The sequence below is a fragment of the Plecotus auritus genome (assembly GCF_963455305.1).
Source record: "Plecotus auritus genome assembly, chromosome: 2".
NCBI classification, from domain to species: Eukaryota; Metazoa; Chordata; class Mammalia; order Chiroptera; family Vespertilionidae; genus Plecotus; species Plecotus auritus.
In genome coordinates, this window is record NC_137771.1 from 27,628,238 (window position 1) to 27,654,796 (window position 26,559).

General features: G+C 39.7%; 1 protein-coding gene across 12 annotated transcripts in view; it reads right to left on the bottom strand.

Annotated features, from left to right (window-relative positions):
• The window catches only part of MAST2 (microtubule associated serine/threonine kinase 2), a 187,694-nt gene that overhangs the window by 56,074 nt on the left and 105,061 nt on the right, over positions 1-26,559 (bottom strand). For 4 of the 12 annotated variants that reach the window (XM_080656387.1, XM_080656395.1, XM_080656394.1 and 1 more), the window contains one exon: positions 24,175-24,369. The exons of the other annotated variants lie outside the window; for them this stretch is intronic. In XM_080656387.1, the coding sequence (XP_080512513.1) occupies positions 24,175-24,369 (195 nt within the window). The remainder of the gene's footprint in view (positions 1-24,174; positions 24,370-26,559) is intronic. 12 annotated transcript variants of the gene reach the window in all.

A 26,559-nucleotide genomic window follows, 5' to 3' on the forward strand; every position in this document is an offset into this window, starting at 1 on the left:
AGGGGGAATGTCTGGTGAAGGTGTTCAGTGGCACAGGGGTGGGGGGAGGGGGATCACTTAAAATGACACAGGAGGATCAGAGGGGACAATCAAAATGACACAGGAGGATCAGAGGGGACAATCAAAATGACACAGGAGGATCAGAGGGGACAATCAAAATGACACAGGAGGATCAGAGGGGACAATCAAAATGACACAGGAGGATCAAAAGGGGTTACTAAAATGGTAATCCCCCCTCTGATTCTCCTGTGCCATTTTGATTCCCCCCTCTGATCCCCCCTGTGTCATTTTGAGTGATCCCCCTCCCCACACCTTGATACCCCAATTCCTTTTTTTTTACCCCTAGAAATGAGCACAAAAAGAAAAAGCTACTCCGTGGAGTACAAGAAAGGAATCGTGGAAGACTCTTGGGGCCAAAATCTTACTGCTTTCTGCAAAGAGAAGATGTTGAGTATCCGATTGGTCCGAAAATGGCGAGCAGAGTATGGTAACCTCTTTGAACAAGTGGACAAGGGAAATGCTAAAAAGCGCAAGTGTGGATCAGGTCGGCAACCATTATTTTCCGAGCTGGAAGACCTGATCTGTGAATGGGTTGTTGACAGGAGAGCAAAGGCTTTGGTTGTGAATAGGGCTCAGATTCAAGAATTTGCCCTTGCAATGGCACCACAGTTTGACATAGCCCCCGAAGACTTCAAAGCATCACAACACTGGCTGGATAATTTCCTTCAGCGAAGTGAACTGTCTTTAAGAGGATCTACAACATTGCTTAGGTTGGAAGATACTCAAGTTATTAAGCGAGCACTTGCATTCAAGTCCTTTATTGATGATGCTGACTTCTCTAAACACAATCTTTCCAACATGATTGCTATGGATCAAACTGCAGTGTTTATGGGCCAATCATCTCAAACAACAATTGAACAGCGGGGTGCCTCCTTGGCGTACATTCCCTCCACTGCTTACGAAAGTGCACGTGTTTCCTGTATTTTGGCAATTCGTCTGGATGGCACTAAAATCCCACCTTTAATCATTTCTAAGGGCAAGAAGGAAAAGATTGAACGTGTTTTGGGCGTTTTTATTCTTGAAACTGAAAAAGCCTGGGCCACACAAGCAGTTATAAGGAAGTGGGTCGATTTAATGCTGCCGCTTGTTATGCGAGGGAGCCAAAGAGGTCTGCTAGTCTGGGATGCAGCCAGCACTCACCGCGCTAAAGATATGAAGACATTTCTTCATGAAAGAAAAATAGATCAGATAATGATTCCCGCAGGAATGACGGCCTATCTCCAGACTCTTGATATTGCAATAAACAAGCCATTCAAAGACAATTTGCGCATGGAAATTAATGACTACATTGAAAATAGAATGGAGAGAAATCAGCGTGGAAACTTTGTGAAACCTAAACTGCAAGAAGTTGTGATTTGGGTGAAGAATTCATGGGAGAAAATCACTGACAGTTGCATTGCAAATGCACTGCGAGCAGGCTACCTTGACAAGAAGTACTCATTTAAAGACAGTGCTATTGCTAAACATGAGAGATTTGGTCCACTGATTCTGAAAGAAATGGAGTCACAAGAAATTCACCAGGAAATTCAGGAATTAGATTGTTATGATGATGTTCCAGAAGATGATGACATGATTGTTATTGAATAAATGAGTAAATTCTTGATACTGTAGGATTCACAGTTTGTCTGGTTTGTGTTGACAACTACCGTACTACCATACCGTATACAGGTAATAAATTTCCTTTATTTTCATTTAACAATAAATGTGTACCGTATTCTTCTTCATGGAAAAATAAGACATCCCCTGAAAATAAGACATAGCATGTCTTTGGGGGCAAAAATTAATATAAGACACTGTCTTATTTTCGGGGAAACACAGTACTTTCTGTCCCTATAGATTCATCTATTCTGAGTATTTCATGTAAACGGACTGATACATTCATTATGTGGCCTTTTGTGTCTGGCTTTTTAAATTTAACACTAGAGGCCCGGTGCATGAAAATTCATGCACTTGGGGGGGTCCCCTCAGCCCAGCCTGCACCATCTCGCAGTCTGGGAGTCCTCAGGGGATGTCTGACTGACGGCTTAGGCCCGCTACCCGTGGGAGACGACCGGCAGGCCGATCAGGAGACGGCACAGGTGGTGAGTGGCCGGCCCCTCCCCCACGTTGTGCCTCCCCCGCCGCCCACCGCCCCCCATTGCCGACCCCCCCTCTGCCCGCTGGCACATGCCTTGGCTGGCCTGGCAGGCCTGCTCGTCGGCCCCACCCCCCACCAACTGGTCATTCCACCGTTCAGTTGGTTTGCACATTACGCTTTTATTATATAAGATAATGTTTTCAAAACTCATCCATGTTATACTATTTATCAGTATTTCATTTCTTTTTATGGCTAATATTCTATTGTGTAAATATACCACATTTGGTTTACCTAGTTATCAATTGATGGGTATTTGGATTGTTTCTGTTTTGGGGATACTATAACTGATGCTGCTATACATATTTGTGCATTTCCATTTTCTTGGGTGAACTCCCTTGCTGAACTCATTTATTAGAACTCTTTCAGCTTTTGTGGATTCTTGAGGGTTCTCTACTTCCTTTTAAAACCTCTGTTTTTATGGTTCTGCAATTTTACTACAATATATATATAGAAGAGGATTTCATTTCTAGTTGTCATGTTTCATGGTATTATTTTGTTTGTTTCTAATCAATTCTGAGAGGTGTTAGTCATTATCTCTATGAATATTGCCTCACCCCCATTACTGTATATTCTATTGGACCATTTTATTGTACCTTTCATTTTCCTTAGCTCATATTTCTGTGCTGTACTCCAGATACAATGTTACAACCTTTGTCCACAGCTTTATCTACAATTTAACCTGACTGTTGCATTTTCAAATTCAATGATGCAATACTACTGAGTCTAATTGGTGTTTTTTTTCTAAATATGCCTGGTCTTTTAAAGTTAAATATCTTTTCTCCCATTTTTGTTTCCTTCTTTTATGTTCGAAACTAGAGGCTCAGTGCATGACATTTGTTCACTAGGGTGGGGGCTCCCTCAGCCTGGCCTGCGCCCTCTCGCAGTCTGGGACATCGCAGTGGACATCTCCTGAGGGGTCCTTAGCGCTGCCGTGGAGGTAGAAGACGCTCCTGCCACTGCCGCCGCGGCTCACCAGCCATGAGCCCACTGGCGAGCCCGGCTTCTGGCTGAGTGGCGCACCTCCTGTGGGAGTGCACTGACCTCCAGGGGGCAGCTTGGGCGTTGAGCGACTGCCCCCTGGTGGTCAGTTTGCGTCATAGTGAATGGTCGTTCCACCGTTTGGTCGATTTGCATATTCGCCTTTTATTATATAGGATCATTTTAAATATAATTATTTTATCGTTTTTATCCATAATATTACTCTCTGAAGTTCTTAAGAGTCTAATCTTATAGTTTCAACTTTCTATTTATTTTCACTTGTACTGAAGTGTTCCCTTCTATGGTCTATAATTTTGTACTGTGAACTCACCTTCAGTCCAGCTTTATTCATGGGAATGTTGTGCTACCTGATTTGAGGGTGTTTCATTTAAAATAAATTTTGAATTTGTTTCTGTCAGATGTGACAGGGTTATTACCAGCCCAGAACAGCTCCTAGACCACATCAACAGTATAAACTCCAGTCCTCAAATTCAGTTAGATAAAGGCCTAGAGTTAAAAATTCTCAAGGGAGACTTGCTTCTCTCTTTTTTGTATGCAAATATCTTCTTTTTATTTTTTTTCCAGTTACAGATGACATAAAATATTATATTAGTTTCTGGTGTACAACATAGGATTAGACATTTATATAACTTACAAAAGTGATCATCCCAATAGGTAGGCTTTTTTTTTTTTTTATTACTAAGAGACTTACTTAAAATCCAGATGAGATTAAAAAACTTCTTTTCATCCAGTAGGTAAACTGTTTCCCTAGTCCATTCCTTCTCTGAGGGTAAAGTCCTTTGAGGATCCTAATTTTATGTGGGTCTCAATTCTACACTAACCGAGGGGATGGTATCCCTACCTGAGACAAGACCAAGGCCTTATCCCCTTTTCCCTGTCATGGATATCAACACTAGTACACATCCTCCTTGGCCGTCTTCCTTGGAAGTTTTAACACTGATTTCCACAGGTTAGGTGTTTTTGTCTCTTAGATTTAGGTCCCTTCGGATTTTCCTCACAGTCTATTGAATTTAGCTAAGCATTTAAAACCATAATCAAATAGCTAATACTTATTAAGTGCTAACTGGGCACTGTTTAAAGCATCACATATACTGTCTCACATCCTGTGAAGTTGGTATATTATTTTCCCCTTTGTACAGAAAAGGAAGCTGAAGCAGAGAGGCAAGGTAGCTTGCCCTAAGCCACAATGAGGTACTGATATTGTTTTTGAAAGCCTAATGGAACTTACATTCTCTTTGCCCTAGGACTTTAATGTGGAGCTCCATTGTAATGATGATTCAAAAGGCAAGTACCAGAAAAACAGGAACATTTTGTATAATCTCACTAATTTCAGGGGGAAGAAAAATGGTGGGCAGATAGGATATCAAGAACTACCCTATCATCAACAAATCGACAAACGACAAGTGCTGGCGAGGATGTGGAGAAAAAGGAACCCTCATGTACTGCTGGTGGGAATGCAGACTGGTGCAGCCACTGTGGAAAACAGTATGGAGTTTCCTCAACAAGTTAAAAATGGAACTCCCATTTGACCCAGTAATCCCACTTCTAGGACTATATCCCAAGAAACCAGAAACACCAATCAGAAAGGATATATGCACCCCTATGTTCACAGAAGCACAATTTACAATAGCTAAGATTTGGAAACAACCTAAGTGCCCATCAGCACATGAGTGGATTAAAAAACTGTGGTACATCTACACAATGGAATACTACGCCACTATAAAAAAGAAGGAACTTTTACCATTTGCAACAGCATGGATGGAACTGGAAAGCATTATGCTAAGTGAAATAAGCCAGTCGGAGAAAGATAAATATTACATGATCTCACTCATATGTGGGATATAATGATCAACATAATTTGATGAACAAAAATAGATCCAGAGACAAATGGCAGGGAAGGTGGGGGTGGGGGTTAGAGAGCAACCAAAGGACTTGTATGCATGCATATTAGCATAACTAATGGACACAGACACTGGGACAGTGGGGGCTTACCCAGGGTGGGAATGGCTGGGTGGGGGGGGGATGTCAATCGGGGAAAAAGGAGACACATGTACTAGTAAAACTTTAGACAATAAAAGAAAACAACAAACTACCCTCGGCCCAGCCGGGGTGGTTCAATGGTTGAGCGTTGACTTATAAACCAGGAGGTCAGGGTTCAATTTGCAGTAAGGACATGTGCCCAGTTTGCATGGGCTCGATCCCCAGTAGGGGGCATGCAGGAGACAGACGATCAATGATTCTCTCTCATCATTGATGTTTCTATCTCTCTCTTCCTCTTCCTTCCTCTCTAAAATCAATAAAAACATATTATAAAACAAAAAAAAAAATACCCTAGGCAGGGATCCAATATACAGAATGGTGACTATAGTTAGCAATACTGTATTGTATAGCCCTCACTTAACATCATCAATAGATTCTGTGACTTTAAGCAAAATGACATATAATGAAACCAATTTACCACAGGTTAATTGATATAAACAAGAGTAAAATTCCTAGAGCATTTCAATAAAACAATGTGACTTGAGGACCTGCAGTAATTGAAAGTTGCTATGAGAGTAGAGCTTTAATGTTCTCACCATAACAAGTACAAGAACAACAACAAAATGGTAATTATGTGAAATGAAGGGTGTGTTAACTAACCTTACTGTGGTAAACATTTCACAATAAATATGTGTATCAAACCATCACATCAGTACACCATAAAACTTACACAATATTATATGTCAGCTATACCTCAATAAAGCTGGGAAAAAGAAAATAAAAGAAAAAAGCTACCATAGGGATTAGAGCAAAATGTTGATATAGCGACAAATATTGGAGAGGAGACCTGCTATAGCAAAGACTATGTTCTCACCAAATTCTTTAGTCATGACCATCTTGACTACCATCACCACCACCAACTCTAAATCAAGGTGCAACAAAAACTATCTCAATAGAGACATAAATTAAAGAGGTACAGATTATCTCTACACTGGCCAATCCTGAATCCTTTCACTTTGTTAAAGCAAAAAAAGACCACCAACAATGCAAGGAAAGCATGATCCAGCTCCTAGCAGATTATAACAGCCAAACCTAAAAGTCTCAGCAACGTGCTCCTGCAACAATCACAATTTACAGTGAAAAGAAACAAACATATATATGCCTAAAGCTTAAATGCCAATGTCCAAGGTACCACCATGGATTTAATACACCCAGAACGCTTGGAATAAATCAATAGTTTTAAAGGAAAAATATGAGGAGAGGGGGAAATTGGCCAAATGTAAACCAGTGCAATCTCCTCCTCCCCTGGAATCATGTGACATAGTGGGAAATTTCTCTAACAGGGCAGCAGTAGCATGTCCCCACCCTCAATCTAAAGATGAGAAAAGAATTGCCCCACACACACCTTAGTAAATGCACCCACCACCTAGAAAATCAGACAATTCTGTCATTGGTGACTGTAGTTGATGCTCACATTCCCAGAATTCTATCTGAATAGACTTGGTAATAGAGAGGGGAAAGAAATTTAAAAGCCTTAGAGTGAACACTGCTTCAGAATCTGGGTATTCTAAGCATGTCTAAATTTACAGTGGCCAGGACAGTGCCTGATACACAGTTATTATTATTTGGATAACTAATAAATAAGAGAGAACAGTCCTGTAATGTATTCTTAAAGCAGTACATCGCTTGGTAATCAATGGAAAGTGGCCAATGAGACTAAAGTTTTTTGGGTTTCTTTTAATGGAGTACACTTCTACTACAGAGGTCTTCCACAAATATGGGCCTTGGTAAAATGAAGTAATATAAAGCTATTGCTGATTACATGATGTTTTGGGAAGCTGTAGTATATTTGGTTTGTCTTCTCTAGTTCCCATGATTTCTTTGGAAGTTCCAAATTATAAGCCCAATCCCAGGTTACACTTCCAGACCAGTTTCTTTGAGAGCTACTGGTTAAAGGGAAGTGCAAAAATGTCTTGTATGTAGCACAGGAGATTTTAAGAATCAGTGCTCCACCAAAATGAAGGGTTAAGCTAAGAGGAAGGCGTAAGATCTGGGGAACTCAGTGGAGAGAGGAACTGAGAATATCATGATGACAGCTATGCAAGAGGACTAAAGGATAACCAGCCCAAATTGAAGCAGAAGATGAAGATGAGAGGGCTCTAGAAGTAATGTGTGTGTGTGTGTGTGTGTGTGTGTGTGTGTGTGTGTGTGTGTGTGTGTGTGAGGGGGGGGGGGATGGGGAGAGAGATGGTTAAATCTACTGTTATACACTGAGAAGCATTTTGCAGCTCTGGTGGAAATTTTGGGGATTAATAAAATGAATGCCATATAGAATATAAAGCAATGCAAAAGTGAGGCAATTATTATATTCAGGAAAACAAAAACAAGTATAATCATAGCATAAAATTATTTAATTAGGAACAATAATTATGAAATCACAATAAATTGATATTAAAGTAGACAAAAAGAAATCAAGGTGGTTAGTTTTGAGAAACAAAAATCAAGGATGGTAAGAGAGTTATTCTCTAATAACTAGTTTTTTATTATAAGCCTTAAATAACTGATTTAGAAATTATGTCCATATATTACTTTGACAAAATAAAAATTAAATTTACAAAGTGGGTGGCTTAACATATATGTAAAATGAATAGGAAGGGGATGGTTGGGGTAGAACATTTACTCAGGTGGGAGAAGAAACTTGTAGCAAGCAGTAATGTGATAGCAGTAAAGTTAATCTAAGTTAATAATCACTATTATCACAATTATTCTGCATTTTAATTGGTACAATCGTTTTTCAAATCTAAGTTATAATACGTTTGAAGAAAACTATCAAATGATCACATCAATGGTCTGTTCAAAATCCTCTGATAAATGCCATAACCAAGTAAGTATCTAAATTAGTTATTAGAATGTCATTCAAAACCCTCCATGATGTGGCCCCTGCTGAGCTGTCCTACACATCATCATCTCTCTACAAATCCATCCTCCACACACTTTACACCCATTACAAAACCATCCATGTCATTAAGCACCCACTCCCTTGAACATGCTATTTAAATACCCTAGTCCAGTGGTCAGCAAACTGCGGCTTGCGATCCGTGGTTTGCCGCTCTGTTGACTAATGAGTTTGCCGACCACTGCCCTAGTCCTAAATGTCTACCTAACAAAGAGGTGTTAATTCTCAATTCAAGAGTTTCCTTCTCTCTAGAACCTCCCTTGTGTTCTCCAGGACAGAATTAGAGATTGGTTTCCATACACCTGCACTGAATTGTGTATATCCTTCCATTATGAAATTTACCAGAGGCCTGGTGCATGAAATTCGTGCACTCAGAGGGGGGGTCCCTCAGCCTGGATTGCGAGAGGGCACAGGCCAGGCCGAGGAACCCCACCGGTGCATGATCAGGACCGGGGAGAGATGCGGGAGGGCTCCAGGGTGTGTCCGGCCTGTCTTACTCAGTCCTGATCCGCCAGACCCCAGCAGCAAGCTAACCTACTAGTCAGAGCATCTGCCCCCCTGGTGGTCAGTGCACATCATAGCAAGTGGTTGAGCGGCCTTAGCATATCATGCTTTGATTGGTTGAACGGACAACCGGATGACCAGACACTTAGCATATTAGGCATTTATTACAGTGGTTGGTAAACTGCGGCTTGCGAGCCACATGCGGCTTGCGAGCCATGGTTTGCCTCTCTGTTGACTAATGAGTTTGCCGACCACTGGTTTATTATATAGGATAATGCATCTCCATGCCACTCACACCACAAGCCAGGTAGCTTTACAGAGGAAAACTAACTAACTGCAAATGAGCAGGGTGAAAAATACAATAATAATTATTATCACAATTATTATTACCATAATAATTCTAGTTATTGTTACTAACAAATTTCAAGGAACACGTAATCCTTGTCTTATAAAGTTGTGCTGGAAAATGGAATAAAAGTTGCCTAAGTTGAAGGAGAAACCAAGATGGCGGCATAGGTAAACACCTAAACTGCTGCCTCGCACAACAATTTCAAAACTACAACTAAAAGACAGAACGGACACCATCCAGAACCACAGGAAAGCTGGCTGAGTGAAAATTCTACAACTAGAAGGAAAGAGGAAAGCTCACAGAGAATTGGAGGTACGGCAAAGGGGCTTTGTGCGCGCAGAGAGGAAGGGCGGCTGAGAGCCTGGCTGACTTTCTCTGGCGGAAGGGGGAAGGAAGCCCCCGACCGCACTGAACCCCAGTTCTGACTGCACTGAACCCCAGTTCCGGGCGAACCCCTGGGGACCCACGCTCTTACGGGGGGAGTCTGGACTCTCGGGCGGAGACTCAAGCTGGGAAAGGCAGAAATCTGAAGGCGCACGCGGGCCATGCGCACAAAGGCTGCGGAGGTTGCCACAGGCTTTCCCTAGTGAAAGGGAGTCAGAGGCTCCTGACAGCACTCAGCCCCAGTTCTGACTGCAATGAACCCCAGTTCCAGGCGAGCCCCTGGGGACCCACAGTCTTGTGGGGGGAGTCTGGACTCTCAGGCGGAGACTCGAGCTGGGGAAGACGGAGGACTGAAAGCGCACATGAGCGCAAGGGCAAGGCTGACAGGAAGCCAAAACTGAGACTCCACCCCATCCAAGCTGAGCACAGAGGCTATTGCAATTTGGCAAGTCTAATCCTAAAAGGCTGTCTCCAGCACTGAACTTCTCCCAGCATAGACACAGCTGATCCTTACAGCCAACTGGCCCGGAGGTCAATTCTTCCCAGTGATACCAACAACAATAAAGACTTAATTACAACAAGGCTGTACACACAGTCCACAAAGGGGTGCACCAAGAGTGTCCACCTCAGGTTAACTGGGGAAGCAGACCCACTGGGCCATATTGGAAACCTAGCACAAATAATTACCTTACCAACTCAGGGAATCAGTGAAAATGCGGGGTCAAAGAATCAGATCACAAACGAAAGAAATGGAGGAAAAAAACGACTGGATATAGAATTCAAAACCACGGTTATAAGACTTTTTAAGAATATCCTAGAAAAGGCCGATAAATATAACGAGACCCTCGAAGATATGAAAAAGGACCAACTAGAAATTAAACATACACTGACTGAAATAAAAAATATTATACAGAGACCCAGAAACAGAATAGAGGAACCCAAGAATCAAGTCAAAGAATTGAAATACAAAGAAGCAAAAAACACTCAACCGAAAAAGCAAAAAGCAAAAAAAAAAAATCCAAAAAGTTTAAGATAGAGTAAGAAGACTCTGGGACAACTTCAAGCGTACCAACATCAGAATTATGGGGGTGCCAGAAGAAGAGAGAGAGCAAGATACTGAAAACCTATTTGAAGAAATAATGACCGAAAACTTCCCCCACCTGGTGAAAGAAATAGACTTACAAGTCCAGGAAGTGCACAGAACCCCAAACAAAAGGAATCCAAAGAGGACCACACCAAGACACATCATAATTAAAATGCCAAGAGCAAAAGACAAAGAGAGAATCTTAAAAGCAGCAAGAGAAAAACAGTTAATTACCTACAAGGGAGCACCCATACGACTGTCAGCTGATTTCTCAACAGAAACTATGCAGGCCAGACGGGAGTGGCAAGAAATTTTCAAAGTGATGAATAGCAAGAACCTACAACCAAGATTACTCTACCCAGCAAAGCTATCATTCAGAATTGAAGGGCAGATAAAGAGCTTCACAGATAAGAAAAAGCTGAAGGAGTTCATCACCACCAAACCAGTATTATATGAAATGCTGAAAGGTATTCTTAAAGAAGAGGAAGAAGAAAAAAGTAAAGAGAAAAATTATGAACAACAAATACATATCTATCAACAAGCGAACCTAAAAATCAAGTGAATTAAAAACTTGAGGAACAGAATAATCTGGTGAATATAATAGAATCAGGGGCATAGAAAGGGAGTGGACTGATAATTCTCAGGGGGAAAGGGGCATGGGGGGTTCATGAAGAGAATGGACAAAAATCATACACCTATGGATGAGGACAGTGGGGGGGAGGTAAGGGCAGAAGGTGGGGTGGGAAATGGGTGGAGGGGAGCTATGGGGGGAAAAAGGAGAAATAATTGTAATAATCTGAATAAAGATTTATTAAAAAAAAAAAGTTGCCTAAGTTATTTTATGACATTAGTATAAATTTGATTCAAAACCAAAGAAAATTATAGATCCATATGTATATATATATAACCAGATTTATAAAATAAAGGGAAAAAGTACATGATCATCTCAATAAATGCATTTAACAAAAGTCCAACACACATTCATAATAAAGTCTCTCAACAAACTAGGAATAGTTAACATCTTCAACCTATGAAAATCCCACATCTAACATTTTAATGGTCAAAGACTGAATGCTTTTCTCCCTAAGAGGAAACAAGACAAGAATGTCTGCTTTTGGCAATTTCTATTCAACATTGTACTAGAGCTTCTTGCCAGTGCAGTAATAATAATAATAATAATCCTATATAATAAAAGGGTAATATGCAAATTGACCAAACGGCGGAATGACAGAAACAACCACAGCCCCTCCCCCCAGCCAGGCCACTCCCAATGGCCCCCATCAGGCGGGCCAGCTGGACGAATACGTGCACTGGGCCTCAATAATAATAATAATAATAATAATAATAATAATAATAATAGCAGCATCCAGATGGGAAAGGAAGAAGTTATTATTCATAAATAAAATGACCATATATGTAGGAAATCTCAAGGAACTTTATAAAACTATTAATAAACAAGCTTGGCATGATCATAGGATACATGAATATATATATGCATAAGTTGTATTTCTATATAGTAGTAACAAACAATCCAAAAATGAAATTAAGAAAATAATTCTATTCACAAGAGCATTAGAAAGAATAAAATACTTAGGAATAAATTTAACAAAAGAAGTGTAAGACTAGTCCACTGAAAACTATAAAATATTGATAGAGAAGAGCTAAATATATATGTATGTATACATATATATATATGGAGAGAGAGAGAGAAAGAGAGAGATTCCATGTTCATAGATTGGAAGGCTCAATATCATCCAGGTGACAATACCTGCCCCAAACTGATCTATAAATTCAAAGCAATCCTTATCAAAATTCCATTGGGCTCTTTCATAGAAACTGACAAGCTGATAACCTTTTAAACAAATTATGCTGGAACAAATGGATAGTCATATTTAAAAAAGAAAAAAACAATCTTTGACCTTTAACTCACATCATACACAAAAATTAACTCAGATGGATCATAGATAGAAATTTAAGAGCTAAAAACATAAAACTTCTATAAGTAAACAAAGAAAAATTTTATACCCTTGAGAATAAATACTTCTTAAATACAATACCAAAAGCATGATCCATAAAAAAATTTTTTTACTTCAAAAGACTCCAGGAAAATAAAATACAAAACACAGATGAGGAAAAAAATATTCACAAATCATGTATCTGATAAAGGACTTGTATCCAGAATATGTAAAGAACTCAAAACTCAATAAGATAAATGAATCAATTTTTAAATTTGAATAGAGTCTACCAGACATGGTAAGATGCTCAAATCATTGGTTAGTAGGGAAATGCAAATAGAAACTACAATGAGCTACCATTACAAACCCACAAGTATGGTTATAATCAGGAAGACAGAATATATAGTGCTTGTGAGGATGTAGAAAAATGATCATGGGAATATAAAATGATACCGTTAGTACAGAAAAGTAAACTTTTAAAAATTAAGCACAAACTTACCATACAACACAATCCAATTCCTAGGACTCTGCCCAAAAGAAAGAAAAAACATATGTCCACACAATGACATGTATGTAAATATTCACAGCAACATTTACTCATAATAGTCCCAAACTGGAAACAATAGAAATGTGCATTAACTGGTGAATGGACTAACAAAATGTGGTCTATCCAAACAATGAAACATTATTCAACAATAAAAAGGAATGAACTACTGAGGTGTGCTACAACATGGATAAACCTCAAAAACATCATGCTAAATGAAAGAAGCCAGAAACAAAAAGCCACAAAGTGCATGATCCAACTTATATGAAATGTTCAGAAACGGCAAATTTATACAGCCAAACAGCAGATCAGTGGTTACCTAAGGCTGAGAGAAAAGGTGGGATTAATATCAAATGAGCACAAGAAAATGTCTTTTGGATTATGGAAATGTGCTAAATTTCGATCATAGTGATGGTTGCATAATTTTATAAATTTAGTAAAAGTCACTGAATAATTAATAATTGGTAAAATTTATAGTATGTAAAGTATATCTCAGCCCTAGCTGGTTTGGCTCAGTGGATAGAGCGTTGGCCTGCGGACTGAAGGGTCCCAGGTTCGATTCCGGTCAAGGGCATGTACCTTGGTTGCGGGCACATCCCCAGTGGGGAGTGTGCAGGAGGCAGCTGATCGATGTTCCTCTCTCATCGATGTTTCTAACTCTCTATCCCTTTCCCTTCCTCTCTGTAAAAAATCAATAAAATATATTTTAAAAAATAAATAAATAAAGTATATCTCAGTAAAGTTATTTTTTTAAAAAAATTATGCAGGCCCCTGAAATTGCATCTGATGTATTTGATGGACTTACAAATCCTCCCTCCTCCTCTTCCTTGCTGAATAGTTCAGTCTAGAAGCCATTATTAGATAATGATGACAGTCAAGTGGTTGGGGGAAGAGGGGAAAGCACCTGGCATGGGATGTCAGAGACTGATGGGGATATGGAGGTTGTCGGCTTCGAGAGAACAGTGGTGTCAGTTTGGCATGGGGTACTGGAGACCCAGCAAGGGGAGAAGGGCATATACACAGCAGGTCAGTGATTGGAGGAGACTGGCTATATACAGAAAGAAATGATCAAATAAGTCAATTTATCGAGGATAATGCAAGTCAGGTTTTTCACTATCAAAGCAAGTTACAAATATGGAAATGCAAAAAACAAAAAAGAATTCCAATTGAAAGTAGAGGTATAAAATGTTAGCTTTATAGGTTTCAATATATATAGAAATTTAAAAAAAATACATGTGTTACATGTATATATTTTCTGGAAACAGTGAACCCAAAGATCAGCAATCATGTCTACCATCTATATCTTGGTACTTAAGTACCACTTTCCATTAAAAGGAACCACGCTCCTTGGAGAAATAGCTAATTTGAGGGCTTGGGCAAGGGAGGGTACAAAATAAGCAAGTCAGGAACATTTTATCAAGCCAGAAAGTTAGGAAGTTCTCAAAAATGATGGAGACTGTAAAAAAGATACAGAAGCCAGCATGAAGAGACACCCCTTGACAAAGTATGGTACAATTTGAGCATCAAAATATATAATGATTTTAATGTATTATAACCCATTATGAAAATAAGAGCCCAATGAGTTCATGCTGATGTAATAAGTGAAAAAAACGAACAGAAAGAAGCTTTTCCTTGCAGTGCAATGACAATTGGTGAGTACAGAGAGAATGGTGGAATTAGCAGAATACCATTTGGCAACCAGCATGTTATAAAAACAACCAAGAAACATCAATAATGGGTTAAAATTTGACGATGAGTGGAGTAGTTACATAATTTCAAGGGCTTTCCCTCAAAATACTTATTAATTACAAAGGGGAAACGATTAACTTTATAGAAACCTAACAGATACACCTTAATCAAGTGATCAAGGTTAACTTCACAGTAATGGGATAAAGTAAAAGCCTGGATCGTCTGACAGAATGCAATGAGAAGAACACACCATCCTTTTTTGATATTCCTGCCAAAGACATTGAAGGGGATAAGAATATGCCATCCCAAAATATGCTACTTTGGCAGAAGCATTTATTTTAAGCTGAAGGCAACTAAGAATCAACAGATGCAGAAAGAGTTCTCTGCCCTTCCTTTAACTGCCTAAAACCAGGCAAATTTCTCTTTGAAAAAGGTTCTCTCTGTATCAGGGAAAGAAAAGTTAAGATACATTTGCATAACCTTTGCAGACCTTACTAAAATACCTCTTATCTGCCCTTAAGTTCCCCCCAATATTTCCTGTTACTTCCCCAAAATTTATCATCCCTTTAAGCCCAAACTCTCTTTCTATCATTAAAAGGATATATAAGCTTCCAAGTTGAACCACTTCTTTGAGTTTCGTTTCTTTTCTGTGAACTCCCATGCATCTAAATATTAATAAATATTATATGCTTTTTCTCTTGTTAATCTGTACTTTGTTAGTTTAATGACAGGCCCCCTAAGAGGACTGAGAGCAAGTTTTCCCTCCCCAAGAACGTGAAATCTGAATCTAATCCTGAGGAAATAGCAGACAAACCCAAATTGAAGGACATCTATCAAATAACTGGTCTGTAGGTTTAAAAAGTGTCAAGTCATAGAAGTTGAGAAAAGACTACAGAATTGTTCCAAATGTCCTAGCCGGTTTGGCTCAGTGGATAGAGCATTGGCCTGGGAACTAAAGGGTCCCAGGTTCGAATCCAGCCCAGGGCACATGCCTGGGTTGTGGGCTTCATCCTCCCCCAGTAAGGGGAGTGCAGGAGGCAGCCAATCAATGATTCTCTCTCATCATTGAGGTTTCTATCTCTCTCCCTTCCTCTCTGAAATCAATAAAAATATATATCTCTATATATAAAAGCCTAAGCGATTGTTCAACTGGTAGCTATGAGGCACACTGACCACCAGGGGGCAGACACTCAATGCACAGGCATGGAAACATGGAACAGACTGATGAATCTCAGAGGGAAGGGAGGAGGGGGGAGAGGGAATGGCGTGAAGAGATTAACCAAAGATCTTATATGCATACTAGAGGCCCGGTGCATGGATTCGTGCACCAGTGGGGTCCCTTGGCCTGGCCTGAGGGGATTGGGCCGAAACCAGCAGTCCGACATCCCTCGAGGGGTCCCGGATTGCGAGAGGGCACAGGCCAGGCTGAGGGACCCCAATGGTGCACGAATCCATGCACTGGGCCTCTAGTGGTATAATAACTATGGAGGAAAATTGGAGAAGGCCCAAAGGGACACCTGTCCTTTGCCGTAAAAGTCTACAGAAAGCCTCTCACACACATGACACAGGAGGGACAAGAGGGCTGAATTAGTACAGGCTGCAAATTTCAGCAGTGAACTAACTTCTCATTCTGAAGATGTTCAAGCAAGGGCTGAATAGTTTTTTGCTAGACACTGTATGAAAGGAATTCCTAATCAGTAAGGAAATGGCTAGAGCTAGAACTTTTCCAATACAGATATCACTCTAAAAAGGATTTCTTGCTGCAAATCTTCCTACTTTAGGTCTGACGAAGCCTATGGCAAATCAAAACTTATTCAAATCCTAAGCTAGTCTATGTTCCAGAAAGTTGCCAATACCAAACTTCTATTCCCAGGAGGCCTAAAGTTAGGTCAGTGAATAGCCAGCGACATAACTGCCTCTTCTCTCTTCAGGGACACCAGTTACACCACAGTCCATATCTAGCACTCCCTCAAAGAGGGTTATGCCAACAATGCAATACTCATGTCTGAGTGTCAATTAATAGGTATGAATCATATTCTTAGAAGATGTGTAAGTTAACTAATGGCTAGAGGTTACTAATGCAACCTGAATCACAATTATATTTACTATGCCTCTTAAGGTTGATCATACTTGTGAGATAATAGAAATATCCTATATAATAAAAGGCTAATATGCAAATTGACCAAACAGCAGAACAACCAGTCGCTATGACATGCACTGACCACCAGGGGGCAGACACTCAATGCAGGAGCTGCCTCCTGGTGGTCAGTGTGCTCCCATGGGGTGGGGGGGGGGGGGTGCCGCTCAGCCAGAAGCCGGGCTCACAGCTGGCGAGCACAGCGGTGGTGGCAGGAGCCTTTCCTGCCTCTAAGGATGTCTGACTGTCGGACATCCCCCAAGGGCTCCCGGACTGCGAAAGGGCACAGGCCGGGCTGAGAGCACGAATTTCGTAGACGGGGCCTTTAATAATATATATATTATTCGCAGAGAACTCAGGGAAACACTTGGGACTTTATGGAGGCTTGCCCTATGTACCTCTTCATCTGGCTATTCATTTGTATCCTTTATCATATCTGTTAATAAACTGGTAAACGTAAGCAAGTGTTTCCCTGAGTTCTCTGTGAATAATATATACACACATACACACCAAGTTTCTGACCCAGGGATCCTGAAACCCTTGTAAATTCCTAAGTAATAAGAACACTAGGGCCTGTGCATTGAGCGTCCATGCCTGTTGCAGGCTCGATCTTCAGTGGAAGGTGTGCAAGCGGCAGCCGATCAATGATTCTCTCTTATCATTGATGTTTCAGTGTCTCTATCCCTCTCCCTTGCTCTCTGAAATAAGTAAAAAAAATATATGTATAAAACAAAGAACACTAGGAGCATCTTTTGTTCTACTAAGGTAACTCTGAGTAGACTCTTTAATGGCTCTTAGATGGAGGCTGGTCACCAGAAAGACCAAGCAAGGCATGATTAGAAGCTTGGAATTTTCAGCACTCCTCTCTTATCCTCCAGAGAGAGTTAATAAGTAGTCATGCCTACATGAAGAAGCCTCCATAAAGTCCCAAAGTATGGGGTTGGTGAACATATCCATAATGGGAAGATGACGCACCCCCATTGCATGGGACAGAAGTTCCTGCACTCCAGATCCTCCCAGACTTTGCTCTATGTACCTCTTCATCTGGCTATTCATTTGTATCCTTTATCATATCTGTTAATAAACTGGTAAACGTAAGAAAGTGTTTCCCTGAGTTCTCTGTGAACTGCTCTAGTGAATTAATCGAAGCTGAAGAGGGGATTTTAGGCACCTCTGATTTGCAACCAAATCAGACAGAAGTTGTGGGTAACCTGGAGATGTAGTGAATGGCATCTGAAGTCTGAGGCAGCACTTCTGTGGGACTTGGCCCTTAACCTGTGGGATCTGGCGCTATCTCCAGGTAGATAGTATCAGAATCAAGCTAAACTGTAGGACACCCAGGTGGTGTCACAGAGAATTGCTTGGTGTGGGGTAAAACCTCCACACATTTGGTGACAGAGTATCAGAAGTAAAAGGTTCTGTGTGAGTAGTAAGTAAGGAAACACACAGTAGGGAAGAACTAGGTTTTCCCTATACAGAAGGAGGGAAACTGAGTATTTCTAATACAATACCCATCCAAGACATTTAAGAGCTAGAATCAAGGCCTTCTAGATCAGTGACCGCTGCTCTAGATAACAGACCTATTCCTTCTCATCAAGGAACAAACAAATATAATACAGAGTTAAGTGGGCATCATTTAAAACTGTTTCCCGACTGTCCTAGAGATTATTATAGGCAACAATTTGTAAGGTCCTAAGCATATCACTAAGGTGCGGTTAATAAAGAGGGTTAACATTCTGAGCAGGGTTAGTTCTAATTACCATGCAAGTGGACACTGTGTTCTAGTCCTTTTGGGCAATGCAGCCAAAAGCCTCAATAGCTGTATTAGTTTCCTAGGCTGCCATAACAAAGTACTACAGACTAAATGGCTTAAACAACAGATATTTTTTCCTCGCAGTTCTGGAGGCTAGAAGGTGTCTGCAGGATTTATTTCTTCTGAGGCCTCACTCCCTAGCTTCTCAATGGCTGTCTTCTCTGTGTCTGTGTTTTAATCCCTTCTTGACATGCTTAACCTTAGTTACCTCTGTAAGCTAATCAGTAGGGAGTCAGCTAGAGCTAGAACCCTTCCAACACAGACATCACACTAAAAAGGGTTTCTTGCTGTAAACTCTCCTACTTTAGGAGGAGTTATACTCCATGGGGATAAAAGGCATCCAAACATGGCCACTGCATGTGGGTAGATACTATTTTCCTCTCTTCTGAGTTGTCTATTTTCAAATAGAGGTCAAATTCACTACTGCCAATAGCTTTCATTTTTAGTTCTTCACTATTCACATTATTTACTGAAATTGTTTTTCTTTTCTTGCCACTTTCATTTGCTCAATTGCTTAAAAATAGCAATATTTGATAGGCACATGTACATGGTAAGGATTTTGTAGAATTTAGGTTCATCATTGGGTTCACTAAGCACTAATTCTATCCTAGACTCTGAATGTGAATACTAAACAAAAATTAAGTTAGTGGAGGACAGCAATGAGCCAGGAAAAAAGATACAATGCATGTTAAAAGCCTACAGGAAGAAAAAATTAAAAGGGAGACATACAGTTAATGGCCTAGAAGTGACAATGGACTGTGAAATACCAATTCTCAACCCTAGTATAAAGGGAGTTGTTAACGAATGTTATGAATATGTCACCTTGGGAAAAGACAAGGCTGTGTAATTATTTAGGCTCAGAAAATACTATATTACATAAAGGAGTATATTAGATGGAGCAGCAGAACAGTATAGTTGTTAAGAATATGATATCTGGAGCCAGACTGCTTGGATTTTAGCCCCAGTTTTGCCACTTATCAGCTGTGTTATCTTGAGTAATTTATTTAATCTCTCTGTTCCTCTGTTTTCTCACCTGCAAAACCAACATTACAACAATACCTACCTCATAGAATTGGTGTGAAAATTAAATGACCTACAAATTTTAAGTGCTGAAAATGGTACCTGAGAGTTATTAAGTCTTCAGAGATTTTTCATTTATTACCTAAAAACACAACAGTACATGTTTCATCAGAAATATTACAGCAGAGAGGTTAAAACCACAGGTAAGATTCTGTGGGTTTGAACAATTTCTACTACTTATAAAAAATTTCCTTAACCTCTTTGTACCACAGTGTCTTCCTTGAGAAAATAGATTTACTTGAATTATTCACTTAATCACTAAAATGGACCTGTATTATCACAATATCAGGGTATTTTAAGGATTAATTTCAACACAAATAAACCAGTTAGAAAATTACTCAGCAAATGTTACCTATTCTTCTTCTTTTGTTGTTTCATTTCTTGACGAAGAAGGTGAAACAGAGTCTGTCCTGTTTTTCCTAAGTTTATCTAACATGTGAATCAGTCAACCAAAAATCTCATGAAGCAATCCTCACTTCTGATAGAAGCATGATTTCAAAATATTAGGCAGATTGGATTTCTGCCACCTGCCATGATGGGAAACAGAGACCAGGTCTACCCTTGTGACTTTAAAACTACAAAAACAAAAACAGCCCTGCTGGTGTGGCTCAGTGGTAGTGTTGGTCCACGCACCGAAGTGTCTCGGGTTTGGTTCCTGGTCAAGGGCACATGCCTGGGTTGCAGATTTGTTCCCTGGCCACAATCAGGGTGCATGCCGGAGGCAACCAATCGTTATGTCTCTCTCACATTGATGTTTTTTTCTCTCTTTCCCTCCCACCCCCTTCCACACGCTCTTAAAAAAAAAAAAAAAAAAAAAAAAAAAAAAAAAAAAAGTCAATGGAAAAAATATCATAGGGTGAGGATTAACAAAAAACAAAAACACATGTGAAACAACAGTTTTTAGACATTGCACAGATGCTTAACATAGAGAGTAAGCCTTAAAACTGACCCAAAGTAAGTCCTAAGATTGCCCCAGCTTACTACTGGACATTTCAAAGAAGCAATACTGGAAGAGGGTGCCTCCCAAAAAGTCCAGCAGTTTACATAAGTTGAGGAGACAGAATTAAGAACTTGGGAAAGCAAAGGTAGCTAGAATTTGGAAGACAGAGTACCAGAGAGATAACTATACAGAGAGAGCTCAGCAAAGGGTTCCTCTCAAGTTTTCAGCTGAGTACCAATCCGTGCATGTGGGTAAGGAAACTATTCAAGAAAATTAGCAGGTGGTACACTCCCCAGAGCTCACATAGGGCCAGGAATAGATCATGTTCCCACTAGCCTGAGTGGAAAAAACACTTTGCATGGGCATCGGGTAGAGTACTCGGAAAGTACTGCCTCAATATCAAGGAAAAATTAGCCTCAAATGCTGCTCTGGGCCCACTAACAAAGCCTAAAAGTACTCCCTAAAAGCATCAAACTATTTCCAAACAATTTTTTTAATCCTCACCTGAGAATTTGTTTTTACTGATTTTAGAGAGAAGAGAGAACAATATTGATTGGTTGCTTCCCATATGAACCCTCACCAGGATTGAACCCACAACCGAGGCATGTGCCCTGCCTGGGAATTGAACTGGCAACCTTTTGGTGCAAGGACAATGCTCCAACCGAGCCACACTGGCCAGGGCTACTTCCAAAGAATTTAACTGTATCCCAGAAAAAAATTCACGGCACTTTAACGAAATACAAACATATCCAGCAAACAAGGGAAAATCATCTTGCCATATTATTAAACTGATACAAAAGAAGAATGGAGTGAAACACTATTACAGTAACCAGGCATGTAAACAAGCTAGGGGGAGAAAAAACACACATGAAATTGAACAAGTTTTCAAGCCAAAGCTGCAAGACATTGTTTCAGGTTGTCCTAAGATCACAGGTTCAAGAGATAGCACTTGAAACCATGCACCAAGGCAGGGCCCACTTGAGGCTGTGGGTGCCACCCAACTTACAATCTTTTTCGATCTCATACCAAGGTCCAATACATCAGAAAGGGGTGACTTCAGGGAGAAGTCAGCCTCTAACATTGTCCTATGTCAGTCTAATACTGCTTAAATTGTAGAATTTGAGCTCCTATATATAATAATCTCACCTAAGTCTGTATAAATTGTACTTCTACTTAAACTTTTAGTTTTCCAGGTTACTTTTGTTTTCTACTAAAAAGCTTAACAAATCCCTATTGATCGATCATACGTTCCATCTTGAAAATTTTTTTTCAATTGGCTTCCAACATACCTCTCTGCTGGTTCTTCTCCTTTCTGAAGAGCAATTCCTCAATTCCCAACATTTTAAAGTCAGATTGTGCCATGGCTTAAACCTTTGATATTTCTTTATTCTCCATCAATAGTCACTCACTGGACCTTGGTATGACCTCATAAATCTATTCATTTCCCTTATACAATTCCTAATCACGTATTTTTACCCCAGAGCTCACATATGTCTAACTGAATGTCTAATTAGCTATCACTTGCAATTTCCAAGTCTTAGTTCATGATAATTCCAACTTTGTAATTGTTCATCCCCAAATCTTCAGTCATCTTTTTCTCAAACTCTGGATCCTATCCATCAACAAATCCTACCAATTCTACCTTCAAAATACATCCCCAAATCTGACCACTTCTTACCATTTGCACCACCACGGGTTCAAACAATCACTGCCTCTTACCTAAATTATACCAGCAGCCTTCTATCTATAGCCAGTGATCCTTCTGATCTAAGTCAGATCATGACTTCTTCCGTTTTATATCCTTCAAAGGCTTCTCATCTCACTCAGCATAAAAACAAAAATCCATATAATGGCTTTAAAGTTCTACTTCATCTGGCTCCACACTATACAACTCAGACCTCATTTCCCACCTCTCACTTCCTAACTCAGTGGTCGGCAAACCGCAGCTCTGTTGACTAATGAGTTTGCCGACCACTGGACTAGACTAAATGTTACCATGTAGTTGGAAGCTGTGAGGATTAGGCAATTGTGGCATATTGTGTGCAAAGAGGTAAAGGGTAGTATATGACAAAGTGGCAAACTGCGACTCATGAGCCGCATGTGGCTCACGAGCCGCGGTTTGCCGACCACTGTCCTAACTTATCCCACACCAGCTTCACTAAACTCTACTGCACAAAAAACACATGAAGGAAGCTCTTAGATCAGACCTTTGGCATTTCCTCTTGCCTCTGTCTGAACCACTCTTCTTTTATACTAAAAGCCCGGTGCACGAAATTCGTGTCCCTCAGCCCAGCCTGCACCCTCTCCAATCTGGGACCCCTCGGGGGATGACTGATCCCTGTGGGATCGGGCCTAAACCAGCAGTCGGACATCCCGCTCACCATCTGGGACTGCTGACTCCCAACTGCTCGCCTGCCTGCCAGCCTGATCACTCCCTAACCACTCCCCTGCCGGCCTGGTCGCCCCCGACTGCCCTCCCCTGCTGGCCCGGTTGCCCCCAACTGCCCTCCCCTGCAGGCCTGGTTGCCCCTAACTGCCCTCCCCTGCAGGCCTGGTCCCCCCCCCCCGCAACAGACCCATCACCCCCAACTGCCCTCCCCTGCTGGCCATCTTTGACCACATGGGGGCGTGAGGGTCAATTAGCATAATTCCCTCTTTATTATATAGGATTATATGGGATACCTCTATTCTGGCTCCATGACTTCTTTTAAGTCGTTACTCATATGTCAAATTACCATTGAGGGCCTCCTTGACTATCTTTTTTTTTTTTTTAAATATATTTTATTGATTTTTTTTACAGAGAGGAAAGGAGAGGGAAAGAGAGTTAGAAACATTGATGAGAGAGAAACAATTGATCAGCTGCCTCCTGCACACTCCCCACTGGGTATGTGCCCGCAACCAAGGTACATGCCCTTGACCAGAATCGAACCTGGGACCCTTGAGTCTGCAGACGGACGCTCTATCCACTGAGCCAAACCAGTCAGGGCTCCTTGACTATCTTTTATAAAATGACACCTCCTTCTGCCCTTATCCTACTGTATTTTCTCAGTATCACTTATGTCCATCTGTTATACAGTTACTCATTAACTTATTTGTCTCCCTCCATTAGAATTTAAGCTCCCTGAGGGCAGAGACTTTATCTCTTTGTGCTTACTGTTTTCTCCTCCATGCCTAGAAGTCTATACTCAAATAATGTTTAATATTTGAAAAGAGAGGCAGAAAGAAAAGGGGGGAGAGAGTTATTTTCAGCAATCTGAGCAAATCGCTTAATCTGTTTTGGAATAAAAATTTCCTGTTGTGTAAAATGTGGTGTTTGAACTATTTAACCTTTAGAGAGCTCTAGCATTGTCATGCTATGCTTCTCTTAGGGGTGATCACAATCAGTAAGGGCATACATCTAACTACTAATAGATATCCTACCATTTGCTGAAATTTGGAGCAGAGATCTGTGAAATTCCTTTTATTCAGTTTCTCCCCATTATTAAGGAGAAAAGTCTGGGTTTTATCCATTAGGCCGGAAGCAATCACCCAGGCTCACATTCACACCACAGCAGGTTTCTTACCTCCACTGCAGTGGGCGGCTGGAACAAGGACTGCCAGGGTTGCTATGGGCTTGTGGGTTCAGGAAAAAAGCAAGAGGAGAAGCAGCCAGAGCACAATCGGCACTATATGGAACTTTAATGAGCGATAGGGCTGGAGCCAATGTGGGTGAAAACATGTGCTGGTTTACTTCAGATCCTCGGCAAAAAGTAGAGATTCTGACAAGGTATCACAGTAGAAAAAACAAGGTCAGTGATCACTTTTAACCAAAAAGAAACATCTTCAAAGTGTGTTAATTTAGGCAAGAGACTTAAGAAAAGTAAGTAGTCAAAAATCATTCTCAAATATCATACTTCAGTACCAATGTTGGCATAGAATGACCATTAAGACCAAAACTTAATCTAAGAATTTAAACCAAAAATTCCAGCTTTAGATAGTCAGTCTTTAGAATTTACTTCTGGGAAAATATTGCAAATTTACTATAATTCATCAATTAGCAAGCAATAGAATATTTTGTGTGTAATGACTAAAACTTCCTAGAGAAATACTACCATAAAAGTCAAACATTCTCAACAGCTTATGAATTGTTAGATTACATCTATAATAACAGCAACTTATTTAGCTAACTTTTGCCTGAGTATATCAAATAATGTCACAACTCCGTATAATAAAATTTGCTTCTACTTAAAGTTTAGTTTTCCAGGTTATTTCCCCCCCTAAAAACAATCTAACCATCTTGATGTGTTAAGTACTAATAAAAACTAATAAGTAAATAAGATCATTAGACTGAAAACAGACAGATGGTAAATATAGATTTCTCTTTTGTTGATCACTGACAGATATGCCACAGATGATGACAAATTATTAACAGATTTGCAGCATTTAATTTGCTATAGTAGCAACATGGCTTTCTACACAAATACCATATTGAACTACAATATTTTATTCACAAGATTAAAAACAAACTTAAGTATCACCTAAACACCTAATCTGTTTTAAAATGTTAATTTCCTGTACAGTTATTGCTGAATGTTTGGATATGGATATGTGACATTCTACTTGTGTTTAATTATATATATTCAAAGGAAATCTTTACCTTCCTATCCTTCTAGCTATCTTTAGCATATTGCTCAGATGAGTATACAGTATGAGGACATAATAGGATAGAAAAGCAGAGGGCTGACAATTATTTAAAGTTACAGGTATGCCCAAATTTCCATAAACTTAACATATTTTTTAAAATTATAAGAAGTAAAAATGTTAATTTCTAAGAATTTCCATTTTTCTAAAGAACTATTTCAAAAATAAGCTCCCTAATATATGTATGTGTGTGATATATATTTGTAATTAGACTATATAAGACATTTAATTAGTTCTTGTTAAACTGAATAGTATTGCTTATTCAAAATTTTGGATACTTAAAACTTATCACATAAAATGAGGCTTTAGCCATTTTGATAAATATAAAATTTGGATTATAAAAAAATCTGCCAAAACCAAATCTCCTTCTCATTTTTCTCCTAATTACCACTCTGCAAAAATGATTATACATGGGGCTAGAGTCTAAAAAGGATTGTGTGAAAAAGTTAAAGTAATTTATAAACTATTTACTAGCTCCTCAAGGAGAATTTTCCTAACCTAAATTTAAAGTCACTAAAAAAGATACAATGATTACCAATATTTGGAAAACATGGTTTTTGACCACTTATGCTTTATTAAACTACAAACTGAATTTTAAAATTTTTTAATTTTGCTAACAAGTCATCTTTACTGCAAATGACACTTTAGTTGATAAAGCTTCTTCTTCATAGTCTTTAACTTTTTAGTCTTAGTATGGGAATAAACCATTTCTTTAAAAGTACAGTTGACCCTTAAACAATGTGGGATTAAGGGTACTGACCCCTTGTGCAGTCAAAAATCTGTGTAGAACTTTGGCTCCCCAAAAACGTAACTATAATACCTACTGTTGATTAGAAGGAAGCCTTACATTTTGTATATGTGTTATATACAGTATTCTAACAATAAAGTAAGCTACAGAAAAGAAAATGTTTTATTAAGGAAGAGAAAATACATTTACAGTATTTATTGGAAAAAAGCCACGTATTAGTGGACTTGCACAGGTCAAACCCATGTTGTTCAAGGGTCAACTGTATGACAATCCTTATAATTATATACTTCAAACAAATCTGATTTTCCAAGTTCTGGTAGAATCATTAATTCAATTAATGAGCATATACTAACACAGAAGGGTAATGACCCAAAGGAAGCCCACTGGAGAAGTCTGTCAATTTGAGTACGCCATGCTGTCTTTGGGTAAGCACCAACATTCAGGGGAATACAAGTGCACTCCCTCTGCTCTATGACTTATGCAAAGGCAGTTCAAGATAGACCATTAAGGTGGAATGGAT